We start from the raw sequence: 19,389 nt of genomic DNA, 5'->3' as shown, positions 1-19,389 counted from the left end.
CTCGTGCCCCCGTGAAGCTTCAGCACTTCGCACACTCAGATGCACGTGGCTCAGAACACAGAGGTTGCACGGTGGCTCCTGCTGGGCCTGCCTGCACACCAGTACACATCCTGAGGAGGCTCTTCCAGACACGGTGCATTCACTTAGAAGGTCAATTTGTGTAACCTGAATATAACTGGAATTCATCTGTGTGCCTCCTAGGACACAGCTAAAGTTGGGACACTGGGGTCAGCCTCCTTCTGGTCCCTTGGAGGGTATACATTACAAACAGGTCCTCCAGCTCCAGGAGCTCTTGAAGGTCTGCAGAGAAGTTCAGGTGCAGGAGGTCTCAGAACCATAGTTCCTTTCAGGTCCAGTTAATATTAATAAATTTAAACATTTTATTTTCCAGGCGAGATGGCTAATGCCTGTAATCCCAGCACTTTGGGAGGCTGAGGCAAGCGGATCACTTGAGCCCAGGAATTCAAGTCTAGCCTATGCAACCCAGTGAGAACCCATCTCTACAAATAATAAAAATAAACAACATTGTCTTAGTATATTCTTTTAAAAATAGGTATTATGAGGCCGGGCGCGGTGGCTCACGCTTGTAATCCCAGCACTTTGGGAGGCCGAGGCGGGTGGATCACGAGGTCAGGAGATCGAGACCACGGTGAAACCTCGTCTCTACTAAAAATACAAAAAAAAATTAGCCGGGCGTGGTGGCGGGCGCCTGTAATCCCAGCTACTCGGAGAGGCTGAGGCAGGAGAATGGCGTGAACCCGGGAGACGGAGCTTGCAGTGAGCCGAGATTGCGCCACTGCACTCCAGCCTGGGCGACAGAGCAAGACTCCGTCTCAGAAAAAAAAAAAAAAATAGGTATTATGAGATTTATCGCTGAAGCTCTCATTTGTTTAAAGTGAAATTCAGGTCAGGCGTGGTGGCTCACGCTTGTAATCCCAGCACTTTGGGAGGCCGAGGCGGGCAGATCACGAGGTCAGGAGATCGAGACCACGGTGAAACCCCATCTCTACTCAAAAATAAAAAAAATTAGCCGGGTGTGGTGGTGGGCGCCTGTAGTCCCAGCTACTCGGAGCGGCTGAGGCAGGAGAATGGCGTGAACCTGGGAGGCGGAGCTTGCAGTGAGCCGAGATTGCGCCACTGCACTCCAGCCTGGGTGACAGAGCGAGACTCCCTCTCAAAAAAAATAAATAAATAAAAATAAAGTGAAATTCAACTAGAAATATATGTATTATTCCGCTGGGCATGGTGGCTCACACCTGTAATCTGAGCACTGGAGACTGGGTAGTTTATAAAGAAAATAGGTTGATGTAGCTCATGGTTCTGCAGGCTGCGAAGTTCAAGGGCATGGCCCTGGTTTCTGGTGAGGGCTTTTTGTTCTTTTTTTTTTTTTGAGATGAAATCTCGCTCTGTCACCACCCAGGCTGGAGTGCAGTGGCGCAATCTCAACTCACTGCAACCTCTGCCTCCCGGGTTCAAGCGATTCTCTTGCCTCGGCCTCCCAAGTAGCTGGGATTACAGGTGCCTGCCACCATGCCCAGCTCATTTTTGTATTTTTAGTAGAGATGAGGTTTTGCCGTGTTGGGCAGGCTGGTCTCAAACTCCTGACCTCAGGTGATCTGCCCACCTTGGCCTCCCAAAGTGCTGGGATTACAGGCGTGAGCCACCGTGCCCAGCCTAGGGATCAAATTTTAACATGAATTTTGGTGGGGACAAGCAAACCTTACCCAAAGCACAGCACTGACCTTTCTTGGGACACAGACCATCGATCAGCTGTGTCCTTTGTGCGCACACTACACCTAGTGGCCATGGCCACAGCCGGGAATATTTGTCCCTTTCATTTATTTCTTTTCTTTTTTTTTTTTTTTTTGGGAGAGACTCTCACTCTCAGGTTCAAGTGATTATCCCAAGTAGCTGGGATTACAGGTGCCCATCACCACATCGGCTAATTTTTTTTTTTTTTTGAGACGGAGTCTCGCTCTGTCGCCCAGGCTGGAGTGCAGTGGCGCAATCTCGGCTCACTGCAAGCTCTGCCTCCCAGGTTCACGCCATTCTCCTGCCTCAGCCTCTCCGAGTAGCTGGGACTACAGGCGCCCGCCACCACGCCCGGCTAATTTTTTTTGTTTGTATTTTTAGCAGAGACGGGGTTTCACCGTGGTCTTGATCTCCTGACCTCGTGATCCACCCGCCTTGGCCTCCCAAAGTGCTGGGATTACAAGCGCGAGCCACTGCGCCCCGCCAATTTTTGTATTTTTAGTACAGACTGGGTTTTATCATGTTGGCCAGGCTGGTCTCGAACTCCTGACCTCAAGTGATCTGCCTGCCTTGACCTCCCAAAGTGCTGAGATTACAGGCGTGAGCCACCACGCCCGGCCTATTTTTTACTTTATTATTATTATTTATTATTATTATTATTATTATTATTATTATTATTTTGAGACAGAGTCTCACTCTGTCGCCCAGGCTGGAGTGCAGCGGCTCACTTCAACCTCCGCCTCCTAGGTTCAAGCGATTCTCCTGCCTCAGCCTCTGGGGTAGCTGGGACTACAGGCGTGTGCCAACACAGCCGGCTAATTTTTTGTATTTTTAGTAGAGATGGGGTTTCGCCGTATTAGCCAAGAGGGTCTCCATCTCCTGACCTCATGATCCACCCGCCTCAGCCTCCCAAAGTGCTGGGATTACAGGCGTGAGCCACTGCGCCCGGCCCATTTATTATTATTATTAATTATTATTATTATTATTGAGATGGAGTCTCTCTCTGTCGCCCAGGCTGGAGTGCAGTGGCACGATCTCAGCTCACCACAACCTCCACCTCCCGGGTTCAAGCAATTCTCCTGCCTCAGCCTCCTGAGTAGCTGGGACTACAGGAACGCGCCACCACAACCAGCTAATTTTTGTATTTTTAGTAGAGACAGGGTTTCACTATGTTGGTCAGGCTGGTTTCAAACTCCTGACCTCGTGATCCGCCCACCTTGGCCTCCCGAAGTGCTGGGATTACATATGTGAGCCACCGCGCCCGGCCTGTTTTATTTTATTGTTTGTTTTGTTTTCTAAGAGACCAGGTCTCACTCTGCTGCGCAGGCTAGAGTGCAGTGGCACTATCATAGCTCGCTGCAGGCTTGAACTGCCCTCAGTGATCCTCCCACCTCATCCTCCCAAGTAGCTGGAACTACTAACTGGCTCCACTGCACCTGGCCTTCCTGTGGTTTTAATTTGCATTTCCCTGATGACTAATGACATTGAACATCTTCTCATGTGTTTACTGGCTGTTTATATATATTCTCTTGTGAGGTAGCTTTTCAAGTCTCTTGCCTATTTTGAAAATTAGGTTGTCTTTTTATTATGGAGTTACAGGAGTTTTTAAAAATTCTGCTTAGATACTTTTATCAGATGCATGTACTGTGTATACTTTCTCAATGTGTGGCTCATGTTTTCATATTTTTCATTGTTTTGATGAGCAAAATGTATTTTTTTTTTTTTTTTTTGAGATGGAGTCTAGCTCTGTTGCCCAGGTAGGAGTGCAGTGGCGCGATCTCGGCTCACTGCAAGCTCCACCTCCCGGGTTCATGCCATTCTCCTGCCTCAGCCTCCCGAGTAGCTGGGACTACAGGCACCCGCCACCACGCCCGGCTAATTTTTTGTATTTTTTTAGTAGAGACGGGGTTTCACCGTGTTAGCCAGGATGGTCCTGATCTCCTGACCTCGTAATCCACCCGCCTCAGCCTCCCAAAGTGCTAGGATTACAGGCGTGAGGCACCGTGCTTGGCCAAAAATGTATTTTTTCTTATAAAATTAATTTATCAGTTTTTTCTTTTATAGTTATCACGTTTTAGGTCTTAAGAAAATTTTTCCTATCCCAAAGGAACAAAGACAGTCTCTTATGTTTTTTTTTTTAATTTTTAAAAAACTTTTTGGCCGGGCGCGGTGGCTCAAGCCTGTAATCCCAGCACTTTGGGAGGCCGAGGCGGGCGGATCACGAGGTCAGGAGATCGAGACCATCCTGGCTAACACGGTGAAACCCCGTCTCTACTAAAAATACAAAAAATTAGCCGGGCGTGTTGGCGGGCGCCTGTAGTCCCAGCTCCTCGGGAGGCTGAGGCAGGAGAATGGCCTGAACCCGGGAGGCGGAGCTTGCAGTGAGCCGAGATCGCGCCACTGCACTCCAGCCTGGGTGACACAGCAAGACTCCGTCTCAAAAAAAAAAAACAAAAAAAAAACAAACAAAAAAAAAACTTTTTACTTTTTTAGAGATGGAGTCTCGCCCTGTCACCCAGGCTGGTTTGCAATGGCACGATTTCAGCTCGCTGCTGACTTCACCTCCCAGGTTCAAGTGATTCTCCTGCCTCAGCCTCCCAAGTAGATGGAATTACAGGCACCCGCCATCATGCCCAGCTAATTTTTATATTTTTGTAGAGACGAGGTTTCACCATGTTGGCCAGGCTGGTCTTGAACTCTTGACCTCAGGTGATCCGCCCACCTTGGCCTCCCCAAAGTGCTGGAATTACAGGCGTGAGCCACCATGCCCAACCAACAGTCTCCTATGTCTTATTTTTGGGAGCTTGATAATTTTAGCCTTTGCATATAGGTCCATCTGGATTTTATTTTTATGTACGGCATAAGGCAGGGATTAGCACTTTTGTTGTTATTATTATTGTTAAAACAAGCCCAATTTTCCCATAGAACTGTTTACAGTGTTTTGTTTTGTTTTGTTTGGCTAAGCATAGACACTGACCCTCCTGGGCTTGAAGCTTGAGAAAATTAACATTTGTTTTATCTGAGTTCCTTTCTTAGGAATCCAACCCTCAGGCCTTCCAGATGGTACCGGGGAGCTGAAACTTTCCAGAACACTAAATCCGACCGCCCCCAGCTGCCTGTTGACCACTTCCTCTTCCTTACCCCTCCCTACTTCCTAATTTCCCACCCATAGTTACCTTCCTTCCCTGCTATCTAAAACCCTAACTTCAGTGGGTTGGGGAAGTGGATTTGAGACTGGTCTCCTGTCACCTGCTGACATGACGACATCACTGGCAATAAAGCCTTCTTCCCTGGCAATACTCGTTGTTTCAGTGATTGGCTTTCCATTTGGTGAGCAACTGGACTTGGCCGAACCCCTGGCATTGGGCAACACTGTTAATCAGATACAGACTTTGCTTTCCCTATTGAAGAACCTTGGCACTATTGTCAAAAATCAATTGACTCTGTATGTGGGGGTCTATTTCTGGATTTTTCATGCTGTTCCACTGATCTAGTTCTTTTTTTTTTTTTTTTTTTGAGACGGAGTCTTGCTCTGTCACCCAGGCTGGAGTGCAGTGGTGCAATCTTGGCTCAACGCAACCTCCCCCTCCTGGGTTCAAGTGGTTCTCCTGCTTCAGCCATCTGAGTAGCTGGGATTACAGGCATGTGCCAGCACACCTGGCTAATTTTTGTATTTTTAGTAGAGACGGGGTTTCACCATGTTGGTCAGGCTGGTCTTGAACTCCTGACCTCGTGATCCACCTGCCTCAGCCTACCAAACTGCTGGGATTACAAGCATGAGCCCCTGTGCCTGGCCTCACTGAGCTAGTTCTTATACCAGTATTATTATACCATTCTTATACCAGTATTCCACAATTTTAATTACTATAGCTTTACATTAACTCTTAAAATTGTGTGCTATACTTTGGAGACTGAGGCAGGGGATCACAAGGTCAGAAGATCAAGACCATCCTGGCTAATACGGTGAAACTCCATCTCTACTAAAAATACAAAGAAATGGCCGGGCGCGGTGGCTCACGCCTGTAATCCCAGCACTTTGGGAGGCCGAGGTGGGCGGATCACGAGGTCCGGAGATTGAGGTCATTATGGCTAACTGGGTGAAACCCTGTCTTTACTAAAAATACAAAAAATTAGCTGGATGTGGTGGCGCGCACCTGTAGTCCCAGCTACTCAGGACGCTGAGGCAGGAGAATCGCTTGAACCCAGGAGGCAGAGGTTGTAGTGAGCCCAGGTCGTGCCACTGTGCTCCAGCCTGGGCAACAGAGTGAGACTCTGTCTCAAAAAAAAATTTTTTTTTTCTTGAAGCATTCATTCAGTAATCTTTAAAATAATTATTTTTATTTTATTTTTTATTTTTTGAGACAGGACCTTGCTCTGTGACCAGGCTGGAGTGTAGTGGTGCGATCTTGGCTCACTGCAACCTTCACTTCCCACATTCCAGCGATCCTCCCACCTCGGCCTCCCGAGTAGCTGGGACCACAGGCGCTGCCACCATGCCCAGCAATTTTTTTTTTTTTTTTTTTTTTTTAGTAGAGAGGGCATTTTGCCATGTTGCCCAGGCTGGTCTCAAACTCCTAATCTCAAGCAATCCACCCACCTTGGCCTCCCAAAGTATTGAGATTACAGGCGTGGGGCACCGTATGGCCAATTATTATTATAATTATTATTATTATTATTGAGACGGAGTCTCACTCTGTCACCCAGGCTGGAGTGCAGTGGCACAAACTGGGTTCACTGCAGCCTCTGCCTCTGAGGTTCAAGTGATTCTCCTGCCTGAGCCTCCTGAGTAGCTGGGACTACAGGTACCCACCATGACACTCAGCTAATGTTTGTATTTTTAGTAGAGATGGGGCTTCACCACGTTGGACAGGCTGGTCTTGAACTCCTGACCTCAAATGATCCACCTGCCTTGGCCTCCCAAAGTGCTGGGATTACAGGTGTGAGCCACTGTGCCCAGCCTATTATTATTATGATTTGAGACTGTGTTGCTTTGTCACCCAGGCTAGAGTGCAGTGGTGTGATCACTGTTCACTGCAGTCTCCACCTCTGAGGCTCAAGTGATCCTCCTGCCTCAGCCTCCTGAGTAGCTGGGATTACAGGCATTACCTGTAGTTGTCCAGGTTCTTGGCGTTTGGAACAAAGAATTGGACAAAACGCACAGCAAAGCAAGGAAAGAATGAAGCAGACGTTGACTGAAAATGAAAGTACACTCCACAGGGTGGGGGCGCCCAAGCAGCAACTCAAGGACTGTGGTTACAGAATTTTCTGGGGTCCAGTAACCCTTAGAGGTTCTCCATTGGCCACTTGGTGTACACTCCATGCAAATGAAGTAGCAGCCTGTGATCAGTGTGATCTGTTTCAGAAAGCAACCAATCAGAAGGACTTTCAATTTTCCATCTGCCACACAGAAAGCGGGGAAGGGTTGCAAAGGGAGTAGCCGCTGGTTCTTTTGTCACTCAGGTGTGGGAAGTTGGGGTTTTCCTTTTGATTTAGTTCTAGGAGGTCAGTGTGAATCAGCCTTAGGTTCCCTGCCTCCATACCCTATTCTCCTGCCTCACAGACACACGCCACCACACCTGGCTTTTTATTTGTTTAGAAATGGGACCTCACTATGTTGCCCATGCTGGTCTCAAAGTCCTGGGCTGAAGCAATCCTCCCGCCTCGGCCTACCAAAGTGCCAAGATTATAGACATGAGCCACTGTGCCTGGTCTAAATAAATTATTTAAAATGTCCTTTGGCCGGGCACAGTGGTTCACACCTGTAATCCCAGCACTTTGGGAGGCCAAGGTGGGCAGATCACAAGGTCAAGAGATCCAGACCATCCTGGCCAACATGGTGAAACCCCGTCTCTACTAAAAATACAAAAATTACCTAGGCACGGTGGCGTGCGCCTGTAGTCCCAGCTACTCGGGAGGCTGAGGCAGGAGAATTGCTTGAACTCGGGAGGCAGAGGTTGCAGTGAGCTGAGATTGCACCACTGCACTCCAGCCTGGCAACAGAGCAAGACTCCATCTCAAAAACAACAACAACAACAAAACTCTCTTATACCCACATAGCCACTTTCCCAGGGATTGTTTATTTCTTGGTGCAGAACTGGGATTCCACTGGAGATAATTTTCCTCTGGTCTGAAGCATTTCTGTTAGTTGGCTGGCCATGGTGGCTCATGCCTGTAATCTCAGCACTTTGGGAGGCTAAGGTGGGAGGGTCACTCTAGGCCAGCTTGGGCAACATAGTGAGACCTCATCCCTATAAGAAATAAAAAAATAGGCCGGGCACGGTGGCTCACGCCTGTAATCCCAGCACTTTGGGAGGCCGAGGTGGGCGGATCACGAGGTCAGGAGATCGAGACCATCCTGGCTAACACGGTGAAACCCCGTCTCAACTAAAAACACACACACAAAAAAAAATTAGCTGGGCGTGGTGGCAGGTGCCTATAGTCCCAGCTACTCGGGAGGCTGAGGCAGGAGAATGGCGTGAACCCAGGAGGCAGAGCTTGCAGTGAGCCAAATGAGCCACTACTTTCCAACCTGGGCAACACAGCGAGACTCTTGTCTCAAAAAAAATATAAAGGCCAGGTGCGGTGGCTCACATATGTAATCCCAGCACTTTGGGAGGCCGAGGCGGGCAGATCACGAGGTCAGGAGTTTGAGACCAGCCTGACCAACATGGTGAAACCCTGTCTCTACTAAAAACACAAAAATTAGCCAGGCGTGGTGGCAGGTGCCTATAATCCCAGCTACTCAGGAGGCTGAGGCAAGAGAATCGCTTGAACCTGGGAGGCGGAGATTGCAGTGAGTTGAGATGGTGCCATTACACTCCAGCCTGGGTGACAAGAGCAAGACTCCATCACAAAAAATAAATTAAAAAACAAAAAAAGGAATAAAATATTTAATAATTTCTGTTAGTATTTTTTTGAAGGGTGAGTCTTCTGGTGATAATTTTCAGCTTTTGTTGATCTGAAAATGTCTTTCATTACCGTTCCTTAATTTTTTCTTTTTTCTTTTTAATAGAGACGAGGTCTCACTATGTTGCCCAGGCTGGTCTCCAACTCCTGAGCTTAGGTGAGCCTCTCACCTCAGCCTCCCAAAGTGCTAGGATTACAGGAGGGAGCCACTGCACCTGGCCACGTTTCCTTAATTTTTATTTTTTTTGAGGCAGAGTTTTGCTCTTGTCACCCAGACTGGAATACAGTGGCACAATCTCTGCTCACTGCAACCTCCACCTCCCAGGTTCAAGTGATTCTCCTGCCTCAGCCTCCCAAATAGCTGGGGTTACAGGTGTGTACCACCACGCCTGGCTAATTTGTGTAATTTTAGTAGGGATGGTGTTTCACCATGTTGGGCAAAGCTGGTCTCGAACTCCTGACCTCAGGTGATCCACCCACCTCGGCCTCCCAAAGTGCTGGGATTAAAGGCCACTGCGCCTAGTCAATTTTTTTTTTTTGAGATGGAGTCTTGCACTGTTGCCCAGGCTGGAGTTCAGCGGCGCGATCTCGGCTCACTGCAAGCTCCACCTCCTGGGTTCACACCATTCTCCTGCCTCAGCCTCCCGAGTAGCTGGGACTACAGGCACCCGCCACCACACCCAGCTAATTTTTTTTTTGTATTTTTAGTAGAGATGGGGTTTCACCGTGTTAGCCAGGATGGCCTCAATCTCCTGACCTCATGATCCACTCGCCTCGGCCTCCCAAAATTCTGGGATTACAGGCGTGAGCCACCGTGCCCGGCCAATTTTTGAAGGACATTTTTGTTAGATATTCAATTCTGATCTCAATGACTTTGTTTTACTCTTAGCATTTTACGGATGTCATTTCTTTGTTTTCTGGCTTCCATGGCTTTCAATGAGAAGTCAGCTGTCATTCTTACTGATGCCTCCATGAATGTATTGTACCTTTTTTTTTTCAGATGGAGTTTCGCTCTTTTTGACCAGACTGGAGAGCAATGGCGTGATCTCGGCTCACCGCAACCTCTACCTCCCAGGTTCAAGCGATTCTCCTGCCTCAGCCTCCCGAGTAGCTGGGATTAGAGGTACCTGCCACCAGGCCCGGCTAATTTTGTATTTTTAGTAGAGATGGGGTTTTTCCATGTTGGTCAGGCTGGTCTTGAACTCCTGACCTCAGGTGATGCACCCGCCTCAGCCTCCCAAAATGCTGGGATTACAGGCATGAGCCACCGCGCCTGGCCGAATGTAATGTACCTTTTAAAGTCTGCCTCTTTTTACGACTTTTCTCATTATCATTGGTTTTCAGCAGTTGGACTATGATATGCTTTCATGTATTTTTCTTTGACTGTATCTTTTTGGGAGTTTGCTGAGCTGTTTGGATCTGTGGGTTGGTATATTTTCACCAATTTATAAACTTCTTACATATTATCTCTTTAAATATTTCCTCTGCTCGAGGCCGGGCGCGGTGGCTCACGCCTGTAATCCCAGCACTTTGGGAGGCCAAGGCGGGTGGATCACGAGGTCAGGAGATCGAGACCACCCTAGCTAACACGGTGAAACCCCGTCTCCACTAAAAATACAAAAAATTAGCCAGGCGAGGTGGCAGGCACCTGTAGTCCCAGCTACTTGGGAGGCTGAGGCAGGAGAATGGCATGAACCCCGGGAGGCGGAGCCTGCAGTGAGCTGAGATCACGCCACTGCACTCCAACCTGGGCAACAGCGAGACTCTGTCTCAAAAAAAAAAAGAAAATTTCCTCTGCTCTATCTTCTTTCTCCCTACCTCTTGGCAGTCAAATTTTACATTTATTCAACCATTTGATCTTGTTCCACAGGTCTCTAATATTCATTTCTGTTTTCTTTTTTTCTCATTTTTCTTTTGTTTTTATCTTGGAATTTTGATTCAGATTATTTCAACTGATGTAAAATTTGAGTTGAAAAATCTTGTCTTCACTTGTTTCCTGTTTGGTGTTTAGATTCTAAATTCAATAAATTCTCCATTTCATACATTTTAGCTTTTTCTTTATACTGGTGAACTTAACACTAGTAAAGTTTACACACCCCTAATCCTAAAGCCCTTACTCCTAAGGTGTTCCCTTTCTGGGGTCTCAACTGAGTGCCCGGGTTGGACCAAGATGCTTTACCTTTGCCACCATGTCTCCCAGTCCTGTGTCCTCTGTGATCGCTTTTCAGCTCCCTTGTAACACCAGAAATCAAAAGAGGTTCAAAAATCAGTTAGGTTGTTGTAATAAAACTTCCTCTCGTTCTATTTACTTCTATATATACATTAATGAAATAACAGGGATAATATTTATATACACTCTGCCTCATTATAGCAATAGCACTTTTCATCAGTGGATACATGAGTGAATTGTCAGCGGGCAAAAGCCCCAGACATGTTATTAAAAGATATATCTCCAATGTAATTCAATTTTTTGGTCTTAATAAAAATTTACAGGCTGGGCATGGTGGCTCACCCCCGTAATCCCAGCGCTTGAGGAGGCTGAGGCGGACAGATCGCCTGAGCTCAGGACTTCGAGATCAGCATGGGCAATACTGCAAAACCCCATCTCTGAAAAAATTCAAAAATTATCCGGGTGTAGTGGTGCACACCTGTAATCCCACCACCGCGCCCGGTGTATTTTTAGTAGAGACAGGGTTTCTCTGTGTCGGTCAGGCTGGTCTCGAACTCCCAACCTCAGGTGATCCGCCCGCCTCGGCCTCCCAAAGTGCTGGAATTATAGGCGTGAGCCACCGCACCTGGCCCTAATTTTTGTTTTTGTTTTTGTTTGAGACAGAGTCTTGCTCTGTCGCCCAGGCTGAAGTGCAGTGGTGAGATCTCAGCTCACTGCAAGCTCCGCCTCCCAGGTTCACGCCATTCTCCTGCCTCAGCCTCCCAAGTAGCTGGGACTACAGGCGCCCGCCACCACACCCGGCTAATTTTTTGCATTTTTAAAAGAGACGGGGTTTCACTGTGTTAGCCAGGATGGCCTCGATCTCCTGACCTCATGATCTGCCTGCCTTGGCCTCCCAAAGTGCTGGGATTACAGGTGTGAACCACTGCACCCGGCCAATTTTTTTATTTTTAGTGGAGATGGGGTTTCACCATATTGGCCGGGATGGTCTCCATCTATTGACCTTGTGATCTGCCCACCTGGGCCTCCCACAGTGCTGGGATTACAGGTGTGAGCCACCGTGCCTGGCCTGCTCATCTTTTTTTGTTGTTCTTTTTTTCTTTTCGTTTTTTTTGACACAGAGTCTCACTCTGTCACCCAGGCTGGAGTGCAGTGGCACGATCTCGGCTCACCGTAACCGCCGCCTCCTAGGTTAAAGCAATTCTCCTGCCTCAGCCTCCTGAGTAGCTGGGATTAGAAGCATGCGCCACCACGCCCAGCTAATTTTTTGTATTTTTAGTAGAGACAGGGTTTCACCATGTTGGCCAGGCTGGTCTTGAATTCCTGACCTTTAGTGGTCGGCCTGCCTCGGCCTCCCAAAGTGCTGAGATTACATGTGTGAGCCACCACACCCGGCCTGTGTTTTTTTTGTTGTTGTTGTTAAATGATACACTTCCTATTTATCATTTCCATAGTTATCTCAATGTCCCCTAAAATCCCTCTAATATGGCCGGGCGCAGTGGCTCACACCTGTAATCCCGGCACTTTGGGAGGCCAAGGCAGGTGGATCACTGGAGGTCAGGAGTTCGAGACCAGCCTGGCCAATATGGTGAAAACCTGTCTCTACTAAAAATATAAAAATTAGCTGGGTGTGGTGGCACACACCTGTAATCCCAGCTACTCGGGACGCTGAGGCAGGAGAATTGCTTGAACCCAGGAGGCGGAGGTTATAGTGAGCAGAGATTGGGCCACTGGACTCCAGCCTGGGCAACAGGGTGAGACTGTCTCAAAAAAAAAAAGAAAAGAAAAAAAAATCCCTCTAATACATAAGTGAATATTTAATGAAACAATTTTTTTTTCTGTCTGTGAAATCCTGCCAGAACACTTTGCACCCGTAGGAATTTGTACTATAATTACAAACACATATATGGCAATTAAGACATGTAAATGTAGGCCAGGCATGGTGGCTCACGCCTGTAATCCCAGCACTTTGGGAGGCCCAGGCGGGCGGATCAGGAGGTCAATAGATCGAGACAATCCTGGCCAACATGGTGAAACCTCGTCTACTAAAAATACAAAATTAGCCAGGCGTGGTGGTGAGCGCCTGTAATCCCAGCTACTTGGGAGGCTGAGGCAGGAGAATCACTTGAACCCGGGAGTTGGAGGTTGCAGTGAGCCGAGATCACGCCATTGCACTCCAGCCTGGGCGACAAGGGCAAAACTCCACTCAAAAAAAAAAAAAAAAAAAAAAAAAAGACATGTAAATGTTACATTCAGAGGGACACATTAATTTCTATTTCTTTTAGAAAAAGTTTTTACACATTGAACGAATAAAAATGCATGAACTGACCCTAACGTCTCCTGCCTGGGGCCCCCACTTGGTGGTTCCTGTTCAGGATTTCCACTTTATCCTGCTCCATTTAAGTCCAGTCTCAAGTCTTTCTACTCACACTAAACTCCTTTTGTACCTACATTATGATGACGATTATTATTTTTGAGACAGAGTCTGGCTTTGTCAGGCTGGAAGGCAGTGGTGCAATCTCGGCTTGCTTACTGCAACTTCTGCCTCTCACGTTTAAGCGATTCTCCTGCCTCAGCCTCTCAAGTAGCTGGGATTATAGGCACGCGCCCCCACACCCAGCTAATATTTGTATTTTTAGTAGATATGTGGATTCACCATGTTGGCCAGGCTGGTCTCGAACTTCTAACCTCAAGTGATCCACCCACCTCGACCTCCCAAAGTGTTGGGATTACAGGCATGAGCCACCGTGCCAGGCCTCTGTACCTAAATTATATCATTTCTCTCTTCTAATTGTTCTTCGCTATTTAACAAGCAGCAAATAGAGGAACCCTGGGGTGTTTGCTATAACCTGTATATATAGGCTGTAATAGGATCTTCTCCTCACACACCCTGCAGGAACCACCATGTTCAAAGAAGTAAGACAATTCGGGGGCAGTCCCTCCCCAGCAGAGACTAAATTGGTACCATTTGTTGCTATTTCAGTTTTGCGAAGATGCGCACTTGGAGCCTAAGCCATGGTTTCTAGGGCTGACGCTGACTTTCCATGGAATTCTTCCTGTTTAAGAGGTTGTAGACTTTTCACGATCCTGAACCTTGAACGTCTCCACAACGGTTAAGTACCCCTGAGATACATTTACAGGATTTTTTTTTTCTTTTCCCTATTTTTTTTTTTTTTTTTTTTTGAGACGGAGTCTTGCTCTGTCACCCAGGCTGGAGTTGTAGTGGCGTGATGTCTGCTCACCACAACCTCCGCCTCCCGGGTTCAAGCGATTCTTCTGCCTCAGCCTCCCAAGTAGCTGGGACTGCAGGCACGCCCCACCATGCCCGGCTAATTTTTGTATTTTTAGTAGAGACGGGCTTTTACTATATTGGTCAGGCTGGTCTTGAACTCCTGACCTTGTGATCCACCCGCCTCGGCTTCCCAAAGCGCTGGGATTACAGGTGTGAGCCACCGCGCCCGGCCACAGGATTTTTTCTTCTTAATGTTAGGAGTTTCATTGATTAGTAAACATCTGGACTATTGATCATCTTGACTTAGATGGGATCTCGTAATTTTTTAAACGGTGGCGAAATTCTGTTTTTTAAAAACTTAGTATCAGATTGGTTATTAACTATTCGTTCATGAGAGAGAGTTCATATCTATATATATAGAGCTCATATATTTATAGTTCATATATATACATATGAGACGTAGTTTCTCTCTTGTTGCCCAGACTTAAGTGCAGTGGCGCGATCTCGGCTCACTGCAACCTCCACCTCCCAGGTTTAAGCAGTTTTCCTGCCTCAGCCTCCTGAGGAGCTAGGACTACAGGTGTGCACCACCACGCCCGGCTAATTTTTTTGTTTGTTTGTTTTTGTATTTTTAGTAGAGCTGGGGTTTCACCATGTTGGCTAGGCTGGCCTAGAACTCCTGACCTCAGGTGATCCGCTCGCCTCGGCCTCCCAAAGTGCTGGGATTACAGGCGTGAGCCACCGCGCCCGGCCTCGTGTATATTTTTAAACTGTGTGCTGACGACAGTTAAGTAAATGTGATTCAGAACTTCTGCGTATTTTGCAGGACAGTTTTGACACAATGACATGACCCGCTAGCCAGGAAAGATAACGACATCCAGTCCTGGAGCTGCTGGTTAAAAACGGACGTGTCACCGGGTCCCCTGGGTCTGAGGCCACGCGCCCCGCGGACCCTCTGCGATGTTCCCGCACCTCGCGGGGAAAAGGCCGCTCGGCGGCCGGGCCTGGGCGCACGGGCCGCCGCCTATCCGCACCCCGGCGTCCACGCCAGGTTGGGGGCCGCCGCTTGCCTGGCGCCCGCTGTGACCTTGGGCCTGGTCCCGCCCGCCGCGTGTAAGGCACTGCCAGGCCGGGCTCAGACCCCCGAGCTCCCGCGCCCGCGCCGCCTCCCGTGCCAGCCCTGATCCCGCGCGGGCTCCCGGTCGTCCGCCCCGGGTTTTCCGCGGCGCCCGGAGTCGAGACTGCGTCGGGCGTCGCCGCCGGACGTGCCGGCAGCTTGGTACGACGTGTCTTGCCATTGGCCTGCCTCGGTAGCCCCACTGCCGTGCGCCGCCCCCATTGGCCGGCGTAGCCGTCCGTCAGCGAGGGGCGGGCCCGGCGTGCCGGCTCGGTGGCGCGGCCGCGCGTGCTCCCGCCCCTCGCCGCCGCTCGCTCGCTCGCCGGCCGGCGGCCTCGGCTCGGCCCCCTCCCTCAGCTCCGGTGCGCGGCGGCCGACGACCCGCGCGGCCTGGGCCTCGGCCCGCGCCACCGGCGCCCGCGCGGAGCGGCCCGGGGGCCCTCACGCAGGCCCATGGCGGCGGCCGCGGCGGCGCTCTCGGGCGCGGGCACGCCACCCGCGGGCGGCGGGGCCGGGGGCGGCGGGGCCGGGGGCGGCGGGTCCCCGCCAGGCGGCTGGGCCGTGGCGCGCCTGGAGGGCCGAGAGTTCGAGTATCTGATGAAGAAGCGCTCGGTGACCATCGGCCGCAACTCGTCGCAGGGCTCGGTGGACGTGAGCATGGGCCACTCGAGCTTCATCTCCCGGCGCCACCTCGAGATCTTCACGCCCCCGGGCGGCGGCGGCGGCCATGGCGGGGCCGCTCCGGAGCTGCCGCCCGCGCAGCCCAGGCCCGACGCCGGCGGCGACTTCTACCTGCGCTGCCTGGGCAAGAACGGCGTATTCGTGGACGGCGTGTTCCAGAGGCGTGGGGCGCCGCCGCTGCAGCTGCCGCGCGTGTGAGTGGCCTCGGGGCGGGGCGGGCGGGGTCTGCGGCCTGCAGCGCCTGGCAGGACGGGACGGGACGCGCGCCCAGGCCCGGGACCACCCACGAGCGGGGGCCCGACTCCGTCCCACGGCCGGGACCACCAGCGGGACCCAGGCCCCGGCTGGATCCCAACCCTCGACAGCCCCTGGCCCCGACCCCCGTCCTCCCGGTCCCCCTCCTGGCAGGTGCAGCTCCCCCGTCTTTCCCCCTTCCTGGAGCCGGGGCTGCGGGCGGTTGCGCGCGCGGGTCAAGGTTTCTGGGTTCTGTGCGTGCAGGGAGTTCACGTGTGCTCTTCCTAACCTGCAGCGAGGTCGCGCTGAACAGAAATGTTAAAACGGTGTGCGGTGGGAGGAACTGCCCCGAACTAAAATCTGTGTCTCTTAACCGATGAAGGGTTGTCTGTTGTTTTTTGTTGTTGTTGTGTTGTTTACTCGTTTTCAGTAGTGAGCTATTTCAAGAGTGCAGTGTTTTAAGCAGGAAGGACTCCTTTTTCCCTGCCGTGTTTTCAGTAGCCCAAATTGGAAAACTCTTCAAGCATGATGGATTTTCAATCTGTGCTCTGAACCTTAAAATTTAGGGAAAACTAGATACTTTTCACATAACTTCTACAAAAAGACAGTTGATTAGGAATTATTATAAGGTCATGTAGAGTGTTAAGTCAGCCTCATGGGAAACTGCCTATCCTGCTACAAAACAATTTAGCTTGGTCCTGTGGTTTTATGAAGTTATCATTTACTCTGCTTGAAACACAAACTTGCTGTCTAGGAAATGCTAATTATTCCTCAGGGGCTCGCTTCTAGATCATTGCAAGTACAGCCTTTGTCCACACAAACTGGAATTTTTTGTTTTTTGTTTTTTGAGACGGAGTCTCACTCTCGCCCAGGCTGGAGTGCAGTGGCGCGATCTTGGCTCACTGCAATCTCTGCCCTCTGAGTTCTAGCGATTCTCCTGCCTCAGCCTCCCCAGTAGCTGGGATTACAGGCGCCTGCCACCGCGCCTGGCTAATTTTTTGTATTTTTAGTAGAGACGGGGTTTCACCATCTTGGCCAGGCTGGTATTGAACTCCTGACCTCGTGATCCACCCGCCTAGGCCTCCCAAAGTGCTGGTATTACAAGCGTGAGCCACCGTGCCCGGCCTACAAATTGGAATTTTTAACGCTTTCAGTGGTTGGAGATGCTGGTAAGAGCTGTTGCTTTTCTTCTTAACTTGCGTGTGCGCATGCGCTGTTCTGTTTCTTAGCATGGAAAGGTGCACCAGATATATTCCTTAAACTTTGGTAGTAGCATTTTTTTTTTTTTTTTTTTTTTTTTTTTTTTTGAGACGGAGTCTCGCTCTTTCACCCAGGCTGGAGTGCAGTGGCGCGATCTCGGCTCACTGCAGGCTCCGCCCCCCGGGGTTCACGCCATTCTCCTGCCTCAGCCTCCCTTGTAGCTGGGGCTACAGGCGCCCGCCACCACGCCCGGCTAACTTTTTGTATTTTTAGTAGAGACGGGGTTTCACCGTGTTAGCCAGGATGGTCTCGATCTCCTGACTTTGTGATCCGCCCGCCTCGGCCTCCCAAAGTGCTGGGATTACAGGCGTGAGCCACCGCGCCCGGCCGGTAGTAGCATTTTAAAGAATGTTATTTTCAGGCCGTGCGCGGTGGCTCAACGCCTGCAATCCCAGCACTTTGGGAAAAGGCCGAGACCGTTCTGGCTAACACGGTGAAACCCCGTTTCTACTTAGAATACAAAAAAAAATTAGCCGGGCGTGGTGGCGGGCGCCTGTAGTCCCAGCTACTCGGGAGGCTGAGGCAGGAGAATGTGAACCCTGGAGGTGGAGCTTGCAGCCAGCCGAGATCGCGCCACTGCTCTCCAGCCTGGGGGACAGAGGAAGACTCCGTCTCAAAAAAAAAAAAAAAGAAATTTTCAAATGAAAATGCTGTTTATGTGTGTTTATACTGTAGACGGTATGAAATCAATGGGAGGGTCCTAATGGCTACCCTTTAATCTGACTTTTTTTTACAAAATACTGTGTCACAACAAAGGAAGTTATGCGTCTCCTGTGGGGATCTTGAGTTTTTGTTTGTTTGTTTTTGCTTTTGAGAATCTTGTATACACTGAGCCCCCACCCAACCACGCTGGGCTCGAGGCTCCCCAGCCACTGTGGAAACAGTACTTGGATCCACATTTTAGTCCAAGTATTAAAATACAGCAGACAAGGGCAGGATCATAGTCCTCATCTTTCTCTCTTCCCCCACATTAATACATTAGTTAGTATTTCAATGAAATGAGCCAAATTTTAAACCTACACTACTTATGTACTCTTGCAAATTTTCTGATAATTTTTAATATAAATTCAAAACAAATTCATTTCAAAGTCTCTGTTGCCTGGAGTGTAGTGGTATGATGACAGCTTGCTGCAGCCTCAGACTCCTGGGCACAAGCGATCCTGCTGCCCCAGCGCTCAGGAGTTTGAAGTTGCTGTGAGCTATGATTGCACCACTGCATTCCAGGCTAGGATTACAGGGGTGAGCTATGATCTCACCACTCCTCCCACACACCTGGCCAAGATTTTGAGTTTTTTGGAATTTTTTTTTTTTTTTTCTGAGACGGAGTCTTGTTCTGTCCCGCAGGCTGGAGTGCAGTGGCAGAATCTCGGCTCACTGCAAGCTATGCCTCCCGGGTTCACACCATTCTCCTGCCTCAGCTTCCGGAGTAGCTGGGACTACAGGCGCCCGCCACTACGCCCAACTAATTTTTTTTGTATTTTTAGTAGAGACGGGGTTTCGCCATGCTAGCCAGGATGGTCTGGATCTCCTGACCTCATGATCCGCCCGCCTCGGCCTCCCAAAGTACTGGGATTACAGGCATGAGCCACCGTGTCTGGCCCGATTTTGAGTTTTTAAAGAAAATTCTCCTCACCATTCAGGCAGAACCATTTGTATTGAACTGAATTCTGCACATGCTAACATGATAAACATGGAGATAAGTTGACCTTTCAGTGAGGGCCGGAATTCAGACCTTATTTTTTTGAGACCGAGTCTCGCTCTGTCGCCAGGCTGGAGTACAATGGCGCGATCTTGGCTTGCTGCAGCCTCCGCCTCCCTGGTTCAAGCAATTCTTGTGCCTCAGCCTCCCGAGTAGCTGGGATTACAGGCACACGCCACTACACCCAGTTAATTTTTGTGTTTTTAGTAGAGACGGGGTTTTACCATGTTGGCCAGGATGGTCTTGATCTCCTGACCTCATGATCCACCCGCCTCGGCCTCCCAAAGTGCTGGGATTACAGCTGTGAGCCACTGCGCCCGGCTGAATGCAGATCTTTT

At 49.8% G+C, this 19,389-nt stretch overlaps 1 protein-coding gene across 3 annotated transcripts in view; it reads left to right on the top strand.

Annotated features, from left to right (window-relative positions):
- Nucleotides 1-15,615: 15,615 nt before the first annotated feature.
- The window catches only part of FOXK2 (forkhead box K2), an 84,861-nt gene continuing 81,087 nt past the window's right edge, over nt 15,616-19,389 (top strand). For all 3 annotated transcript variants that reach the window (XR_010115507.1, XM_055240528.1, XM_063617140.1), the window contains exon 1: nt 15,616-16,052. Coding sequence is in view for 2 of the 3 variants with exons in the window: in XM_055240528.1 (XP_055096503.1) it covers nt 15,631-16,052 (422 nt within the window). In the remaining variant the exon portion in view is untranslated. The remainder of the gene's footprint in view (nt 16,053-19,389) is intronic.

This window comes from Symphalangus syndactylus, chromosome 14, assembly GCF_028878055.3.
Source record: "Symphalangus syndactylus isolate Jambi chromosome 14, NHGRI_mSymSyn1-v2.1_pri, whole genome shotgun sequence".
NCBI lineage: Eukaryota > Metazoa > Chordata > Mammalia > Primates > Hylobatidae > Symphalangus > Symphalangus syndactylus.
This window is presented reverse-complemented; position numbering and strand designations above follow the sequence as displayed.